The sequence below is a fragment of the Carcharhinus amblyrhynchos genome, chromosome 4 (genome assembly GCF_965287045.1).
Source record: "Carcharhinus amblyrhynchos chromosome 4, sCarAmb.v2.hapA, whole genome shotgun sequence".
Lineage (NCBI taxonomy): Eukaryota > Metazoa > Chordata > Chondrichthyes > Carcharhiniformes > Carcharhinidae > Carcharhinus > Carcharhinus amblyrhynchos.
In genome coordinates, this window is record NC_137327.1 from 53,263,749 (window position 1) to 53,282,638 (window position 18,890).

Genomic DNA, 18,890 nt, shown 5'->3' on the forward strand with positions numbered 1-18,890 from the left:
ATCTGTAACCCCCATGACTTGCCTGTGCTTGTAAAATCTCACTTACTGTCCTGTCTGGAGACAATACACATTTCTTTAACCTATGCTAATGCTGTCTCCACTCACATGGTCTGCATCTTTAAAACTTGAATAGCAGGTTAGTTGTAAAGACTTGCATTCTAATCAGTATTCTGTAAACTGTGTGTGACAGGATTCTTCAAGACAGGATTTATTCCAACTTAGAAATAAGTGGACATATGAGTGAGAGGCAGCATGGTTTTGTGAAGGGGAGATTATGTCTCATGAACTTGATTGAGTTTTTTGAGGAAGTGACAAAGGTGATTGATGATCTCTGATCAGAACCTTCCACACACCTGACGAAGGAACACCGTTTCCTAAAGCCTGTGAGGTTACTATCAAATAAACTGGGTAGACTCTAACCTGGTGTTGTGAGACTTCTTACTGTGCCCAACGCTGGCATCTCTACATCTTAGCCAACTATCCCAGCGTGCTTTGTAACTCACTATCTTAAGTGGCCTCTTTGGCCACAGAGAGATTTTGGTGTGAAAAAATTGGCCGCCACATTTCCCTATATGATAACAACGACTACATGTTCAAAAGCACTTCATGGCTATAAAACATTATTAGGAAAGGCACTATAAAAATGCAAATTCTTTCACGTTCTTTGTTTTCACTTTTCATCCACTGTGATAGAAAATAAAGAAACAATTACTTGTGCTCAATGTTAAAATGGGCCAGAAAGAAAGCCCCTGAATAGAACCTAATCTGGGAATATACAATCAATATTCATAGAGCATCCTTCCCATCTTCTATCCCTGGTGCTTCCAGATGGATTGATGAATTGGAACATTCCACTGAAGATGTACTTTGAGGTTCAACTATTGGACAAAAAAGGGCAGGTTTGTGATTTAATTGTCACAAGTCCCAGGTCTCAGCTTCCTGGAAGCAACTTCCAAAGAGATAATTCAGGAATTCTTCATGTACACAGCTCATTATGTAACCAATGTTAACCACCACCATCAACTTATTAGCTGTTGAAAGAATCCACTGTCACTTGTTATTAACAACAAACTTCCATTCTTTGAACTTGTACCTATGATGCAGGGCATAAATACACAGATATTAGAGATGCTGCTAGATATTAAAATCACCTTGTATTGCATTGGAAATAGTGTTCCATAAGAATCAGTTGTGGTATTATTATTATTCAGAATTTACATGAATAATTTGGACATAGGCACAAGTGGTTCAATATCAAAAATTGCAGATGATACAAAATTATAGATAATAGAGGAGCAATAAAACAGCACAAGAAAATACGAGAAAAGTCACAAAGAGGCAAGTGGCAAATTAGCTTTAGCACAAGTAAATGCAAGGTGGTGAACTTTGATACAAAAAACAGAAGCAGGAACTACACCTTAGAAAATTAGAAGAGCAAAGGGATATAGTGTCACAAAGAACAAATCAGTAAAGGTAGCATTACAGATAGAAAGAAAGACTTGCATTTATATAGCGCTTTTCACAATCACCAGACATCTCAAAGTGCTTTACAACCAATTAACTACTTTTGAAGTATAGGCACTGTTGTAATGTATCAAACACAACAGCATGTACACAGCAAACTCCCACAAACAGCAATCTGATAATGACCAGGTAATCTGTTTTTTGTGCTGTCGATTAAGAACATAAGAACATAAGAAATAGGAGCAGGAGTAGGCCATCTGGCCCTTCGAGCCTGCCCCGCCATTCAATAAGATCATGGCTGATCTGTCGTGGCTCAGTTCCACTTTCCCGCCCTCTCCCCATAACCCTTAATCCCCTCTCTTATCAAAAACCCATCAACCCGCTTCTTAAAAATATTTAGCGAGGCAGCCTCCACCACTTCAACGGGCAGAGAATTCCAGAGATTCACCACCCTTTGAGTGAAGAAGTTCCTCCTCAACTCCGTTCTGAACCGCCCCCCCTTTATCTTGAGGCTGTGCCCCCTAGTCCTACTATCTTTTTTGAGCGGGAAGAGTCTTTCCACCTCTATCCTATCCATCCCATTCATCATCTTATACGTCTCAATGAGATCTCCCCTCATTCTTCTAAACTCTAACGAGTACAAGCCTAGTTTATTCAGCCTCTCCTCATAGCTCAACCCCCTCAACTCCGGTATCAGCCTAGTAAACCTCCTCTGCACTCCCTCCAGGGCCAAAATATCCTTGCGCAGGTGCGGCGCCCAAAACTGCACACAGTACTCCAGCTGCGGCCTCACCAATGCCCTATACAGCTGCAGCAAGACCTCCCTACTTTTATATTCAATCCCCCTCGCTATGAAGGCCAGCATCCCATTCGCCTTCCTGACCACCTGCTGCACCTGCAGGCTGGGTTTTTGCGACTCATGCACAAGGACCCCGAGGTCCCTCTGCACCGTCGCCTGCTGCAGTTTTTCGCCACGTAAGTAATAGTCCTTCCTACCATTCTTCCTACCAAAGTGGACCACCTCACACTTGCCAACATTAAATTCCATTTGCCATTTCCTGGCCCATTCGCCCAGCCTATCTAGATCCTTCTGCAGACTCTCCACACCCTCCGCACAATTTGCCTTTCCCCCAATCTTGGTGTCATCAGCAAATTTCGACACCCTACACTCGGTTCCCTCCTCCAGATCATCTATATAAATGGTAAATAGCTGAGGCCCCAGCACCGACCCCTGGGGCACCCCACTAGTCACCAACCGCCAATCCGAATAGCACCCATTGACCCCCACTCTCTGCCTCCTATTTGACAACCAATCCTCTATCCACGCTAACACCCTACCCCCAACTCCATGTCCTCTGACCTTCTGCAGTAACCTCTTGTGAGGTACCTTATCAAACGCCTTCTGAAAATCCAGAAAGACCACATCCACCGGCTCTCCTCTATCCACCGCCCTAGACACATCCTCATAGAACTCCAGTAAATTTGTCAGACACGACTTCCCTTTAATGAAACCGTGTTGCGTCTGCCCTATCAAGCAATTCCCTTCAAGATGCCTCGCAATTTCCTCCTTAATGACGGATTCTAACATTTTACCTACCACAGACGTTAAACTAACCGGCCTGTAATTCCCCGCCTTTTGCCTGGCACCCTTCTTAAACAACGGCGTAACATTAGCCGTTTTCCAATCCTCCGGCACTTCCCCGGAATCCAGCGACGTCTGGAAAATAACCACCAAGGCATCCACTATCACCTCCGCCATTTCTTTCAGAACCCTCGGATGCATTCCATCCGGTCCTGGGGACTTGTCCACAATCAGCCCCTCCAGTCTGTCGCGCACCACCTCTCTAGTAACAGTAATGTCATTAAGACCCTCCAGTCCTACCACCTTTCCATCGCTAACACCCGGCAAATTATTCACGTCCTCCTCCGTGAAGACAGAAACAAAAAAGTTATTCAAGACCTTAGCCATATCCCCATCCCCTACCACTAGGTCCCCTTTCTCATCCGCTAAGGGACCAACGTTCACCCTAGCCAGCCTCTTCCTTTTTATATATTTATAAAAACTCTTGCTATCCTTTTTTATATTAAGCGCTAGCCCAGCTTCATAGCTTCTCCTACCCTCCTTTATCAACTTTTTTGTCAATCTTTGTTGACATTTAAACCTTTCCCAATCCTCTTCTCGCCCACTGCTCTTAGCTACTCTAAATTCCTCCGCTTTTAATTTAACACTTTCCTTCACCTCCTTCGTTATCCACGGCTTATTACCTCTCTTCCTACTGTCCTTTTTAACCATCGGAATAAATTTCTGCTGAGCACCAAGAAAGATCTCCTTAAAGATCCTCCACTGCTCCTCAGCAGACCTACCTTCCAACGCGCTCCCCCAGTCCACATTCGCCAATTCTTCTCTCATCCTACCATACTCCCCTCTATTCAAACAAAGGACACGTGTCCGGGAACCCACTTTCTCCTCCTCCATCTGCAACAGAAACTCCACCATACAATGATCACTCTCTCCAAGAGGATCCTTCACCTCAAGGTCCCTAATTCTACCCGCCTCATTACATAGCACCAGATCCAAGATAGCTCGCTCCCTCGTCGGCTCCAACACACACTGTTCCAGGAAACTATCCCGGCAGCATTCCAAGAACTCCTCCTCGAGCCCACCTCGTCCAACATGGGTCGACCAATCAATATGCAGATTGAAATCCCCCATAACTACTGCCGTCCCATTCCTGCACGCCGCACTTATTTGCGCGTTAACAGCCCGCCCCACCTCCAGATCATTATTCGGGGGCCTATAGACGACACCCACCAGCGTCTTCCTCCCTTTGCTGTTCCTAATCTCCACCCACAACGATTCCACTTTCTGCTCTTGAGAGATAAACATTGTCCAGAACACACAGGATAACTCTGGATAAAGGCCAATTACTACAAATGGTGGAATCTGAAACCAGAAGAGAAAATGCTAGAAAATCTCAGCAGGCCTGGCAGCATCTGTAAGGAAAGAAGGGAATTGATGTTTTGAATCCAGATGACCCTTTGAAAACTCTCTGCTCTTCTTCAAAATAGTGCCATAGGGTCTATTACATCCACCCAAACAAGGCAACAGGATCTTGGCTTAACATTTCATCTAAAAGACAGCACCTTTGACAATGCAGTACCCCTTCAATACTGTACTACACTGGAGTGTCAGCTTTGGTTTTTGCACTGAAGGATCAGCAAAGCAATTAAACATGTTAATAGGGAACTGGGATTTCATTTCAAGGGGTATAGAATTCAAATGTAGTGAAGTTATGTTTAACTTGCGTAGGACTGCACTTAAGAGCACTGTTCTGCTCTTCATGCTATAAAAAGGGCATAGAAGTACGAGAGAAAGCACAGAACAGATTTATGGGGATGTTGCCAGATTACAGCTTTTGGTAAAATTGAATAAATAAGGGTTTTTTCTTTAGAAAAGCAAAGCTTCAAAGGTGACTTTTTTGTTTTGATTTGATTTATTATTGTCACATGTATTAACATAATTAAAAGTATTGTTTCTTGCATGCTATACAGAGAAAACATCCCTTTCATAGAGAAGGAAACAAAAAAGAGTGCAGAATGTAGTGTTACATCATAGCTAGGGTATAGAGAAAGATAACAATGCAAGGTAAGTCCATTCAAAAGTCTGACAGCAGCAGGGAAGAAGCTGTTCTTTAGTTGTTTGGTACCTGACCTCAGACTTCTGTATCTTTTTCCCAAAGGAAGAAGGTGGAAGAGAGAATGTCCAGGGTGCACGGGCTCCTTAATTATGCTGGCTGCTTTGCCAAGGAAGTGTAGACAGAGTCAATGGATGGGCTTTGCGTGATGAATTGGACTACATTCACGACCTTTTATGGTTCCTTGAGGTTTTGGGCAGAGCAGGAGCCATACCATACAGTAGTACAACCAGAAAGAATGCTTTCTAAGGTGTATCTGTAAAAGTTGGTGAGAGTCGGAGCTGACGTACCAAATTTCCTTAGTCTTCTGAGAAAGTAGAGGCATTGGTAGGCTTTCTTAACTATAGTGTCAGCATGGGGGGAATCAGGACAGGTTGTTGGTGATCTGGACACCTAAAAACGTGAAGCTCTTGACCCTTTCCACTTCATCCCCATTGATGAAGACAGGGGCATGTTCTCCTTTATGCTTCCTGAAGTCGATGACAATCTCCTTGCTTTGTTGACATTGAGGGAAGATTACTGTTGCTGCAACAGTTCATCAGATTCTCTATCTCATTCTTGTATTCTGTCTCGTCATTGTTTTAGATCCGACCCACAATGGTAGTGTCGTCAGCAAACTTGAAAATTGAATAGGAGAGGAATTTGGCCACACAGTCATAGGTGCATAAGGAGTATAGTAGGGGGCTGAAAACACAGCCTCATGGGGCACTGGTGTTGAGAATGATCAAAGAACAAAGAACATAACAGCCCGGGAAACAGGCCAACGAGCCTGCGCTGCCATTTTAACATTATGAGTCTCCTCTCCACCCATGACCCTTGTCTATGCTTATGGCATTCCACATTGAGAGAAGACTAACTTAGGGACAATTTCTTACACCAATTAGCCTAATAGCACATCTTTGGGGTGTGGGAGGAAACCGGAGCACCCGGAGAAAACCCACGCAAGCATGGGGAGAATGCACAAACTCCCGCAGACACAGGCCCAAATCCATGTATCTGCACAGCAAACAGTGATAGCCACTGAGCTGTTGTGTTGCCCATCAGCTGGTCCAGTTTAAGCGTACACTAACGACGTGAAGTACTAGGCTATTCTCGATACAACCAAGAGCAGCCCTCGTACGACCCATCGCACGTATGCCCCTTGTTGGACAACAAGGCGGACCGAAGCACCTGTGGATTAAAAGAGAAAAACATCAGTATCATCCACATCCTTATATACACATTCAAGGGAATCCCCAAGTGAAACAAGTGAGCCAGAAAATATGTTGGAAGGTCCATAGTAATCAATTGATTCCCAGGAACGTCCCAAGGCTCCTGAACCTTATTTAAAACAGTCTCCATTATCCCTCCATCTCCATCCTGCTCATGTGCCTAAGTAACTCTTTAACAACTCCAGCGTGCCTGCCTCCACCATCTTGCTTGGCAGAGCATTCCATACCCCCACTACCCTCTGTGAAAAACCTCCTTCTAACATCCGAATTATACCTTGCCCCCCTCACCCTAAGCCCGTGGCCCCTCGTAATGTGCGTTTCCAACCTAGGAAAAAGCTTACTACTGTTTACTCTATCTATACCCTTCATAATCTTATATACCTCTATTAGATCTCCCCTCAGTCACTGTCTTTCAAGGGAAAACAGCCCCAATTTGCCCAATCTTTCCTCATAACCCAGTCTTTCCATACTAGGCAGCATCCTGGTAAACCTCCTCTGCACTCTCTCCAGGGTCTCCACGTCCTTCTGGTAGTGCGGTGACCAGAACTGGATGCAGTACTCCAAATGCGGCCTAACCAACGTTCTATAAAACTGCAACATTAGACTCCAGCTCTTATACTCTATACCCCTTCCTATAAAGGCTAACATACCATAAGCTTTCTTCACAACCTTCTCCACTTGTACTGCCACCTTCAAAGACTTGTGCACTTGCACACCCAGGTCCCTCTGCGTTTCTATACTCTTTATAGGTCTACCCTTTATCGTACAACACCTCCCTACATTATTTCTGCCAAAATGCATCACCTCACATTTATCAGGATTAAATTCCATTTGCCATTTATCTGCCCAATGTACCAGCCTATCTATATCCCGTTGTATTGCCTGACACTGCTCCTCACTGTCCGCCAATCCAGCCATCTTGGTGTCATCTGCAAATTTGCTGATCACACCACTTACTCCCTCTTCCAAGTCATTTATGTATATTACAAATAGAAGAGGTCCCAGTACTGAGCCCTGAAGCACACCACTAGTGACAGACCTTCAGCTAGAAAAGGACCCTTCCACTACTACTCTGTCTCCTCTTACCAAGCCAGTTATCAATCCATCTAGATACCTGGCCTTGTATTCCATGAGCCTTAACCTTTTCAACCAACCTACCATGAGGGGCCTTGTCAAACGCTTTACTGAAATCCATATAGACGACATCAATTGTGGAGATGTTGTTGCCTATCCTTACTGAATGTGGTCTGTGAGTTAGGAAGTTCAGGATCCAGTCACAGAGGGAGGTGCTGAGGCCCAGGCCATAGAGTTTGGCGATGAGTTTTGTGGGATTAAGAGTGTTGAAGGCTGAGCTGTAGTCAATAAATAGGAGTCTGACATACGTGTCCTTGTTATCTAAGTGTTCCACGGTTGAGTGCAGGGCCAGGGAAATGGAGTCTGCTAATGGACCTGTTGTGGTGGTAGGCAAACTGTAGTAGAGTCAGGTAGTCTGGGAGGTTGGAATTGATTTGTGCCATGACTAACCTTTTGAAGCATTTCATAATGATGGATATCAGTGCCACCAGTCGATAGTCATTAAGGCACACTGCTTGGTTTTTCCTAGATATCGGAATGACTGTCGTCTTCTTGAAGCAGATAGGGACCTCAGATTGTTGTGAAGAGATGTTGAGGATGTCAGTGAATACCTCTGCCAGCTGATCAAAATTGTGTGTTAAATGGGGAAAATTGTGTAGGAATCTTTACACTTGCAGGAGAATCTAAAACTAAAGATAAATACAAGTTATTCATAAATCCAAGAGAAATAAGGAGGCATTTCTTTATGCAGAGGTAAGTAGCTTAAATGCTTTTAAAAGAAAACTAGACAAATACATGAGAAAAAACAAGTTGAAAAATCTGCTGAAATGCAGAGATGACGTAAATGTATTGGGAAGAGTCTCATATGGAGCGTAAAACAGCTGGACCAAAAAGTTTGGTTCCGTGCTGTATAACCTCTATGTTAATTTAACAAACTCAGAAATGAAGATTTTGAAGCAATGGGAAACACAGCAATTTTGTTTACAAAACCCAGCATTAATGATTTGAAAATTCTGGGGCAATTTTCAATATTTAACAACTTATCCATTTGTGCACATCTCGCTCTATTCATGCACTGGTGATGTTTGAACTAATGGCTGACTTATTCTTACAGGAATCATGACTCACAAAGTGATTACTGTATCCTGCAGGAGATGATAAGAGAAATGGGCAGCATGGAGGAAGTTTACAGGCGATTGGAGAAGCAAAACAATCAATTGGTCAGTACTGGAACAGAATAATATGGAGGTAGCAGCCTGGGGCAATGAGATCAAATAAGCAGATGATCTGGACACAGGAACAATGCTGAGGTCTGGAACAGTGGAAACACACACGAACATGAACATGCGCGCACACGCACACGTGTGCACATAATAGCATGACACATGGCTAGGATGCCAGTACAGTTGGATTGGCATAATAGGATCAGGTTCAAATAACAAGAATGCTTGACATACTGAAACTACATACAGACAGTAAGACTGCAGTGACTAAACACTGAGTTAAAATGGGGAGTTGACCAGCAGTTTCAAATCTTAAGAATAACATCTCAGTACAAAAGAAGGCCAAGCAGCCCATTATACAGGATCCAGCTTTTTCAAAGAACATACAATTCAACTGTATATATCAGCTTTCTTTTTAAAGTTCCTACTGAACCTGCTTCCACCATCCTCTCAGACACTGCATTCCAGATCATGTCAACCACTGTGTAAATGAAAATCACGCCTCCCTCCCGATTTTTTTTTAATCAAAGGACAAATATTTACCAGGAAAAGAACATTTAAAAAAAACCAAATTTTTCATTTACTGGCCATTCTTATCATTTTGTTAGAGTTACAACATTTCATTGGTGCAATTGTGTTATTGGCTGTTGATACATGGAAAGCACAAAGAACTCTATACGATCACAGAATCACAGAAAACCCACAGTGCAGAAGGTGGTCATTCGGTCCATCAACCTGCACCAACAATCCCACCTGGGCCCTATCCTGTAACCCCACATATTTACCCTAGCTAGTCCCTGACACTAAGTGTCAATTTAGCATGGCCTAACTCACACATCTTTGGACTGTGGGAGGAAACCCACGCAAGGGGAGAATGTGCAAACTCCACACAAACAGTGATCCAAGGCTGCAATTGAACCAGGGTTGACTCATGCTGTGAAGCAGCAGTGCTAACTACTGTGCTGCCCTATAACTATATGATCTCAGGGTTAGGGATGCAACACACTCTCCCTGCATAACACATTCGGTGCTTCCTTGTACTTCCCAGAGTATGTCCCTTGGGCATTCATGAATGCATTAATAGAGAATCTGTGATAAGCTACTTGAGAGATCTGTTCAGTATCTCTGACAACTGAATAAATCAGCTTCATTTGATGTAAATTTAAATCTGAGCCTGTAGCAGAATTTTAGAAAGCTGTATTGTAAAAGGTTCTAGTCTTAAGTGTGCCCAAATACATTCAACACAAAAAGAAAGAAAATTTTGCACTGTGTTTAGGACAATGAGAATTATTCATTCTCTTCTGTAACTCACTGGGAGCTGTCAGTACCATTTGCTCTGTGTATAATATGCTGGCAGTAACCACATGCAATATCAATTGTGCTTTATACAGTGAGGGCTGTTGGTGTTGCTTGTTTTTTTTATATAACGCCCCAGACCTTCTTTGGTCTGGGTATATCAGGAACTGTCATTGCTATTTGATTGATGCAACCCATGTAAAAAGCCAGGAGCTGTTCAGTCAGTGTATAATGCATAGTGTTAGTGGTACTGTCAGTGTGCATATTACACTGAGGCATGTCACTGAGTTATTCAACCTTTGTATTACAAACTGGGAGCTGTTGCCACTGTTTGATCAGTACATAAGGTTTATTTCAATTCATAACAGGAACAGCAAAGGGAGAGTCTCCTTTTCCAGTTCAGGTTCTATGAGCAGGAGGTAAGTGATTTTTTTTCTCTCTATTTATCTTCAGTTCTTTATTGCTGATTGTCTCTTGGTTATCTCTTACCCAGTTTCTTATGCACAGATACTCTCTCCCTGCCTAGTGCATTCTGTGCTTGCTTGCACTCCCTAGAATATGTCCTCTTGGCATTCATGAATGTATTAACAGAGAATCTGTGATGTGCTATTGAGAGACATGCTTTAGTGACAACTGAATAAACCAAGTTTCACATGCATTTTCTTTACAGGGGGCAGAGTGGATACATGTAGGATACTCACTGCATTTCAGTAGAATGTCTGCACCACTACTTCCTTTTCATTCCCAGTGGCCACACGTAATGCATCCTCTGTAATGTTCCCTTAAAGCAACCTCTTAAATCATTGCCCATTTTTAAATGTTCAATCTGAAATGGAGATCACCAGTCAAAAATCTTGCCTCCAGTATTTACTTGGAAGGAATTTCCATTCTGGGAAATGAGTTCTGGTTTGCAATCCAGAAATTCATGTTTCCCTGAATTCTGTCTCCCTTGACTGAGTGTGATTTTAAACAGATTCCCCACTTAGAAGCCAACCTGATTGCTTGACTTTGCTTGCCTTCAGAGAAGGAAACTTCAGAAGATTCTGCAATCCAAGAGTGGATAGACCTCTTGTTGCTTGGGATAGAGATCAAAGGAAATAGTATGCATGATTTAGAGGATTTGGAGATGATTGTGAGTATTTGCAGTGAAATATGGGCAGATATGAGGGGCGCAAAGGTGAGCGTTGGTTGTCAATAACAGGGCGATCCACTCAAACAGACTGGGAAACAGGTTTGTTTTGATAAAGGGCTCCTCCTGGCTCTCAAGCAGCCCTTTCCTTCCTTTAGCAATTGGGTTTTCCAACGTTCAGGGAGAACAGCCAGCCAATGGTTAAAAGATGGAACAGTTAAAGTCTGAGGCATGCAACCACATTAAAACACAAACAAATAACCCATCATCTGTCCTTCAGTTCCACCTCTCAAAGGCAGAAGTGAGTAGGCTCAATGTAGTATTATAAAATTTTAACAGCCTACCAAATCCAAACTCCCTAAAATATTTCTTGTTTTAATCCAGATTGAGAAACTGGACAATCATAGATGTCAACAGGAACACATTGTTGAGGATATGAGCAGTAGGGCAAAGGACCAACATGTGAGTTGTATTTCACTGAGAGAGAGAGAGAGAGAGAGAGAGAATATAATAGTGATATTCAAAACGTTTACAGATATGTGGATTAAATAATTATCCTGCTATTTTACAGAAGGTGCTGGATAAAGTCAGAATATTATCTACAGACAGAGATCACGTCATAACTGTGGTAAACTGCCTTTAATCTTTCATCAGGGTACAAACTTCAGGCAAAACCAAAACTACTCATTTATAGTGCCTGCTCTAGTAACTGGGTTGTGGAAGTGGAGAAGGAAAATAGGTTGTGGCCTCAAGAGTTCAACTGAATATATTACCCTGGCTATGAAATCTTCAGGATAACGTTATTCCATCCACACCCAAACTATCAGCAGATAATTCCCAGAACTGGAATTGGCAAATTCAGTCATACTGTGCAAGGCCCCAGGAAACAGTTTATGTTCATTGCCACTACGACAAGGTAACTCAAGCAAGTTAGGTTTCTTAAACAGCTGATGGCGAGCGAACTGTGTGTCTACAGTCTACTCCAATTTTAAATTGTACGTATGTACAATGAGTAAGCATGTAGATTATAGAACAGCTACATCACAGAAGGTGGTCATTCAGCCAACTGTGTCTGTGCCAGCTCTCTACAAGAGCAATTCATCTGGTTCCACTCCACTCTCCTTTTCCCTTTAACACTGCACATTTGTTGGCCAGAAGCAATAACTCCCTGACCTTATCAGGCACTTAGAGCCCAAACTGAGCAAGATTTAAAACCAATTAGAATTCCGTACAAACAAAACCAGAAAATGCTCAAAAATCTCAGCAGCACTATAAGAAGGATGTGGAAGCATTGGAGAGAGTGCAGAGGAGATTTGCCAGGATGCTGCCTGGTTTGGAGGATAGATCTTATGAGGAAAGGTTGAGGGAGCTGGGGCTTTTCTCTTTGGAGCAGAGGAGATGAGAGGCGACTTAATAGAGGTTTATAAGATGATGAGAGGGATTGATAGAGCGGACGTGCAGATGTAGCTGTTACTAGGGGGCATAACTTTAAGGTTCAAGGTGGGAGATATAGGAGGGATGTCCAAGGTAGATTCTTCACTCAGAGTGTGGTTGGGGTGTGGAATAGACTGCCTTCTGTAATAGTGGAGTTGGACACTTTAGGAACTTCCAAGCGGTTATTGGATAGGCACATGGAGCACACCAAAATTATAGGGAGTGGGATTGATCTTGGGATTGGACATAGCTCAGCACAACATTGAGGGCCAAAGGGCCTGTACTATGCTGTAATGTTCTATATCTGACACCATCTGTGGAGAGATTACAGAGCCAACGTTGAGTCAGAATGACCAGACTGACAAGGAATCACTCTGACTTGAAACATTGGCTCTAGTCTCTCTCCACAGGTGTTATCAGACCTACTGAGATTTTTCAGCTTTCTCTGTTTTTGTTTCAAATTCAAGCATCCACAGTATTTTGTTTTTATCTGAGAACTCCATTCACACTTTCATTGGGTCAGGTCAAAACATATATTAGGTGCAGGGTTAAGCTCCAGCTAAAGTACTCATAAAACATCTATTAGTCTGAATCACAGAAGAATGCTCTCTTGCAGCAATATAACTTTCTCCTTTACTGCAGTACTCGGGTTAATCTGAACTGCACCAAGGTGCGTTGTCAAATTACCATCACTCAACTGGGTTCAACACAGTCCAAAGCTCAGTTTGTTACCTCAGACATGCTTTCAGAAGAATCATTAGCCGTTATCCAATACTTATAACCAACTCTCCTCCCAAATCAGGATTAAGCCATAGGTTATCATGAATATTCCATGTCAGGTTTAAATCCATAATTTGCACTGATGTCTAATTGCTTACAAAAACATGTTCTGACAGGATTTATCGACTACACTACTGAGATAGCTTTTTTTAAAAAAACATTGAGGTGATGTGGGCTTTACTTAATAGGCAAGCATTTATTGCCCATCCTTAATTGTCTTTGAAGCTGCCTTTTTGAATTGCTGCAGTCACACCCACAGGACTGTTTGGGAGGGAGCGCTAGGATTTTGACCCACCAACAGTAAAGGAACAGCAATTTACTTCTCAGTCAGTATGATGTGAGGCTTGGAGGGAATTTCCAAATGATGGTCTTCTCATATATCTGCTGCCCTTGTATTTCTAGATAATAGTTGTCATGGTTTTGGAAGATGCTAAGGAGCCTTGGTGAACTCCTGCCATGCATCATACAGATGGTGCACACTGCTGCTACTTTGAATCCATGATGGAAGAAATGAATGTTTATGGAAAATGTGCAAATCAAGCAGGTTGCTTGATCTTGGACGATATTCAGTTACTTGATTATTGTTAGAGCTGCACTCATCCAAGCAAGAGGCAAAAATTCCATCACACTGCTGACTTGTGCTTTGTTGATTGTGGACAGGGTTTTCGGGGGTTAGGAGAAGTTGAGTCACTCGCTGCAGGACTTTGCTAGCATTTGACATGCTGTTGTTGCAGCCACATTCTTTATATAGTTAGCCCAGTTCAATTTCTAATCAACAGTAACCTCCAGGACGCTGATAATGAGGAATTCAACAATGGTGATGTCATTCAATGTTAAGGGGCAATTGTTAGATTCTGTTTTATTGGAGATGGCCATTCACCAGCACTTGTGTGACATGAATGTTACCTGGCACTGGTCAGCCAGGTCCAAATATTGCCCAGGTCTTCCTGTTTTTGGATATGGACTGCTTTAGTATCTGAGGAGTCACAAATGGTGAACATTGTGCAATCAGTGAACATAATGATCAGCGAGCATCCCTACTTCTGACCTTACGATGGAAGGAAGATCAATGCAACGTAGCTGAAGATGGTTAGGCCGAGGACATTACTCTAAGTAATGTGCTCGAGCTGAGATGACTGACCTCTAATAACCTCAACCTCCTTCCTTTGAGCTAGATGTGACTCCAACCAGGAGAGAGCTTTCCCCCAATTCCCACTGACTCATTTTGCTGGGACTCCTTGATGTCACACTCAGTCAAATGATATCAACGGCAGTCATTCTTAATTCAACTGCATTAAGAATAGACCTTTTCCAAACGTGTAAGCCTAAAATGAAACAGGGGTTAAAAGAGAACATTACCAGAATTAGGATCGGGCTCTCTGGGATTTAAGAGCAGGGTACTGGAGTCTGTGTGGGCAATACTGTTCCTCCTTCTCTTCAGAACTTTTTCTCTGCACTTATTTGATGTTTCTTGTTTTTTCAGAAAAACTTGTACATTGATCAGCTGATAAACACACTTGAGATGATGTTGGAATCAAACTTGGTAGGTCAGGCCTCGCTTATTCAGTTATAAAGGTTATTTGGATTTGAATTCAACAATCCTGTAACTACATTGAATCGCAATAGGTACCAACACATTTTTTAAAAATTGCCCTAACACTTAGAGTCATAGAGGTTTACAGCATGGAAACAGACCCTTCAGCCAGTTTGTCCATGCTGCCCAGTTTTTACTATTAAGCTAGTCCCAATTGTCCATGTTTTACCCGTATCCCTGTATACTAATCTTACCCATGTAACTGTCTAAATGCTCTTTAAAAGACAAAATTGTACCTACCGCCTTTGGCACCTTGTTCCAGACACTCACTACCCTATTTGTGAACACACTGCCCCCCCCCCCCCCCCCCCCCCCCGCCCAGACCCTTTTGTATTTCTCCCCTCTCACCTTAAACTTATGCCCTCTAGTTTTAGACTCCCCGAACTTTGGGAAAAGATGTTCACCATCTACCTTATCTGTGCCCCTCATTATATTATAAGCCTCTAAGATCATACCTAAGAACATAAGAAATAGGAGCAGGAGTAGGCCAACTAGCCCTTCGAGCCTGCCCCGCCATTCAATAAGATCATGGCTGATCTGTCTTGGCTCAGTTCCACATTCCCGCCCTCTCCCCATAACCCTTAATCCCCTCTCTTATCAAAAACCCATCAACCCGCATCTTAAAAATATTTAGCGAGGTAGCCTCCACCACTTCAACGGGCTCCTGTGCTCCAGGGAAAAAAGTCCCAGTCTATCCAGCCTCTCCTTATACTCAAACCATCAAGTCCCAGTAGCATCCTAATAAATCTTTTCTGCACTCTTTCTAGTTTAATAATATCCTTTCTATAATAGGGTGATCAGAACTGTATTTCAAGCATGGCCTTACCAATGTCTTGTACCACTTCAACAAGATGTCCCTACTCCAATGTTCAATGTTTTGACCAATGAAACCAAGCATTCCAAATGTCTTCTTCATCACCATGTCCACCTGTGACTCCACTTTCAAAAACTATGAACCTATACCCCTAGATCCATTTGTTCTGCAACTCTTCTCCAATGCCCTATCATTAACTGAATAACTCCTGCCCTGGTTCAGTCTACCAAAATGCATTTATCTAAATTAAATTCTATCTGCCATCTGCCCACTGGCCCAATTGATCAAGAGCCCATTGTAATCCTAGATAACTTTCTTCACTGTCCACTATACCATCAATCTTGGTGGCACTTGCAAACTGACTAACCATGCCTCTTAAATTTTCATCCAAGTCATTAATATAAATGACAAATAACATTGGACCTCAGCACCAACCCACGAGATACTGCTGGTCACAGGCCTCCAGTTTGAAAAGCAACCGTCTGCAACCACCCTCTGTCGTCTGGATACAAAATTGATTTGATGACAATTGGCTGACTCGTCCTGGATCCCATGAGATTTAACCTTATGCAACAACCTACGATGCAATACCTTGTCAAAGGCCTTGCTAAAGTCCATGTAGACAGTGTTGACTGCACTGCCCTCATCTACCTTCTTGGTTATCCCTTCAAAAAACTCATCAAATTTGTGTGACATGATTTTCCACTCACAAACCCATGCTGCTTCGAATCAGTCCTTGCCTCTCTAAATACCTGTAGATCCTGTCACAGAATACCTTCTAATAACCTACCCATTACAGACATTAGGCTCGTAGTTCCCAGGCTTTTCCCTGCAACCCTTCTTAAATAAAGACGCAACATTTGCCACCCTCCAATCACTTGGTCCCAAAGTGATCCCTCACTAACACTTCTGTCACCTACCCTTCCTTATTTCCCAAGAGGTGGTCAAGTTTTGCCCCCTCTCTAGTTGGGCCATCCACATACTGAACGAGAAATTCCTCTTGAATACACTCAACAAATTTCTCTCCATCCATCCACTTTACAAAGACACTCAGGCTGCTTCAGTGGCATACAATGGCTATAGACTTAAAGGAATTGTAAGTATGACTAAGAATGTAGGAATATTCAAGCTCTCTGTTTCTAAATTAGTATCACTACCAGAAAAGAGTTGGTGAGACAGATAATTTAGCTGCTGCCGATTGGCGTAGAACCAGAATCTCAGATTCTATTGAAATATGGGTAGTATATTCCATTTTATACAGGCATGAAGAAAGATGGTAACTCAAGTAAATTAGGAACAGCCAGATTCAGATCTTCAAAGAAATACCTGCTGTCTGTTTTATGTCCTGTTGCTCTGTATTAAATTATTCCCACCATTTTGCCACACTTGACCAGTTCCATCATTTCATCCATCTTTCCCATTTCATCCCCACTCCAATCCTTCCATCTCTTCCACGAGGCTCCGTTACCTTTCATTGCTTTTGTCCTACACCAAATTCTCCCTCCCGACCACCAACATTTGGAAGCCACATGTACAACAACAAAGAACAACCCAGCAAGGGAAACAGGCCCTTCGGCCCAACGACCGCCATTTCAACAAAGCATTTTCCTACACCTACCCTGCCCGGGTGTATGTGAACGATACCCCTAATGTAGCCAGATTCAGGGGAGAATAGTGTAGGGTCAATTTGGTACACCAATCAGCCTAAGAGCACATCTTTGGGGTGTGGGAGGAAACCGGAGCACCCGGAGGAAACCCACACAACCACAGGGAGAATGCGCAAACTCCCACAGACGCAGGCCCAAATCCATGTATCTGCACAGCTAGCAGTGATAGTCACTGAGCTGTTGTGGTGCCTGTCTGCTGGTCCAGGATTAAGCACACACACCGACATGAAGTACTAGGCCACTCTTGAAGAGCAGCCCATGCACGACCCACCGTGTGCATGCCCCTCGTTTGACAACAAGGTGGACCGACACCTGTGGATTAAAAGAGACAAAAACATTAACATGTAATACTACATTTCCACTGTCGTCCCGAGGCTCTGACCCTTTTCAATACCGTCTACTATAACCCTCCATCCCTGTTTCGCTCATGTGTCTATCTAAGTAAACCTTAAACAAGTCCAACGTGCCTGCCTCCACCATCTTACTTGGTAGCGTGTTCCGTACCCCCACGACCCTCTGCATGAAAAATCTTCCTCTAGTATCCAAATTATATTTCTTCCCCCTCACCCTTAGAGCGTGACCTCTCGTAATAGTTGTCCCCAATCTAGGGAAAAGCCTACCACTGTTGACTCTATCTATTCCCTTCATTATTTTATACACCTCTATCAGATCCCCCCTTAATCTCCGTCTTTCTAAGGAGTAGAGCCCCAGTTTTTCCAACCTTTCCTCGTAACTCAGTCCTTCCATGCCAGGCAACATCCTGGTAAACCTCCTCTGCACCCTCTCCAGGGTCTCCACGTCCTTCCGGTAGTAAGGTGACCAGAACTGGACACAGTACTCCAAATGCAGCCTAACCAACGTTCTGTACAACTGAAGCATTAGACGACAGCTCTTATACTCTATACCCCTTCCTATAAAGGCTAGCATTCCGTAAGCTTTCTTCACAACCTTCTCCACCTGTGTTGACACCTTCAGAGAGTTGTGCACCTGCACTCCCAGGTCCCTCTGTATTTCTATACTCTTAAATCGGTCTACCTTTTATCATGTAACTCCTCCCTGCATTATTCCTTCCAAAATGCATTACCTCGCATTTCTCAGGATTAAATTCCATCTGCCATCTATCTGCCCAATATACCAACCTATCTATATCCTGCTGTGACACCTGACAGTCTTCCTCAGTATCTGCCAATCCTGCCATCTTGGTGTCATCTGCAAACTTGCTGATCACACTACGTACATAAGAACATAAGAAATAGGAGCAGGAGTAGGCCATCTAGCCCTTCGAGCCTGCCTCGCCATTCAATAAGATCATGGCTGATCTGTTGTGGCTCAGTTCCACTTTCCCGCCCTCTCCCCATAACCCTTAATCCCCTCTCTTATCAAGAACCCATCAACCCGCTTCTTAAAAATATTTAGCGAGGCAGCCTCCACCACTTCAACGGGCAGAGAATTCCAGAGATTCACCACCCTTTGAGTGAAGAAGTTCCTCCTCAACTCCGTTCTAAACCG

At 43.2% G+C, this 18,890-nt stretch overlaps 2 protein-coding genes across 2 annotated transcripts in view; one reads left to right on the top strand and one right to left on the bottom strand.

The window, feature by feature from the left end:
* Window positions 1-18,890, top strand: part of LOC145342020 (uncharacterized) — a 68,015-nt gene that overhangs the window by 34,168 nt on the left and 14,957 nt on the right. Inside the window, exons 4-8 of the mRNA XM_080187157.1 lie at window positions 8,559-8,664; window positions 10,332-10,382; window positions 11,477-11,554; window positions 11,664-11,720; window positions 14,790-14,849. Of these exons, the coding sequence (XP_080043283.1) occupies window positions 8,559-8,664; window positions 10,332-10,382; window positions 11,477-11,554; window positions 11,664-11,720; window positions 14,790-14,849 (352 nt within the window). The remainder of the gene's footprint in view (window positions 1-8,558; window positions 8,665-10,331; window positions 10,383-11,476; window positions 11,555-11,663; window positions 11,721-14,789; window positions 14,850-18,890) is intronic.
* Window positions 7,912-18,890, bottom strand: part of pdpr (pyruvate dehydrogenase phosphatase regulatory subunit) — a 93,943-nt gene continuing 82,964 nt past the window's right edge. Inside the window, exon 19 of the mRNA XM_080187153.1 lies at window positions 7,912-8,133. The gene's annotated coding sequence lies outside the window, so the exon portion shown is untranslated. The remainder of the gene's footprint in view (window positions 8,134-18,890) is intronic.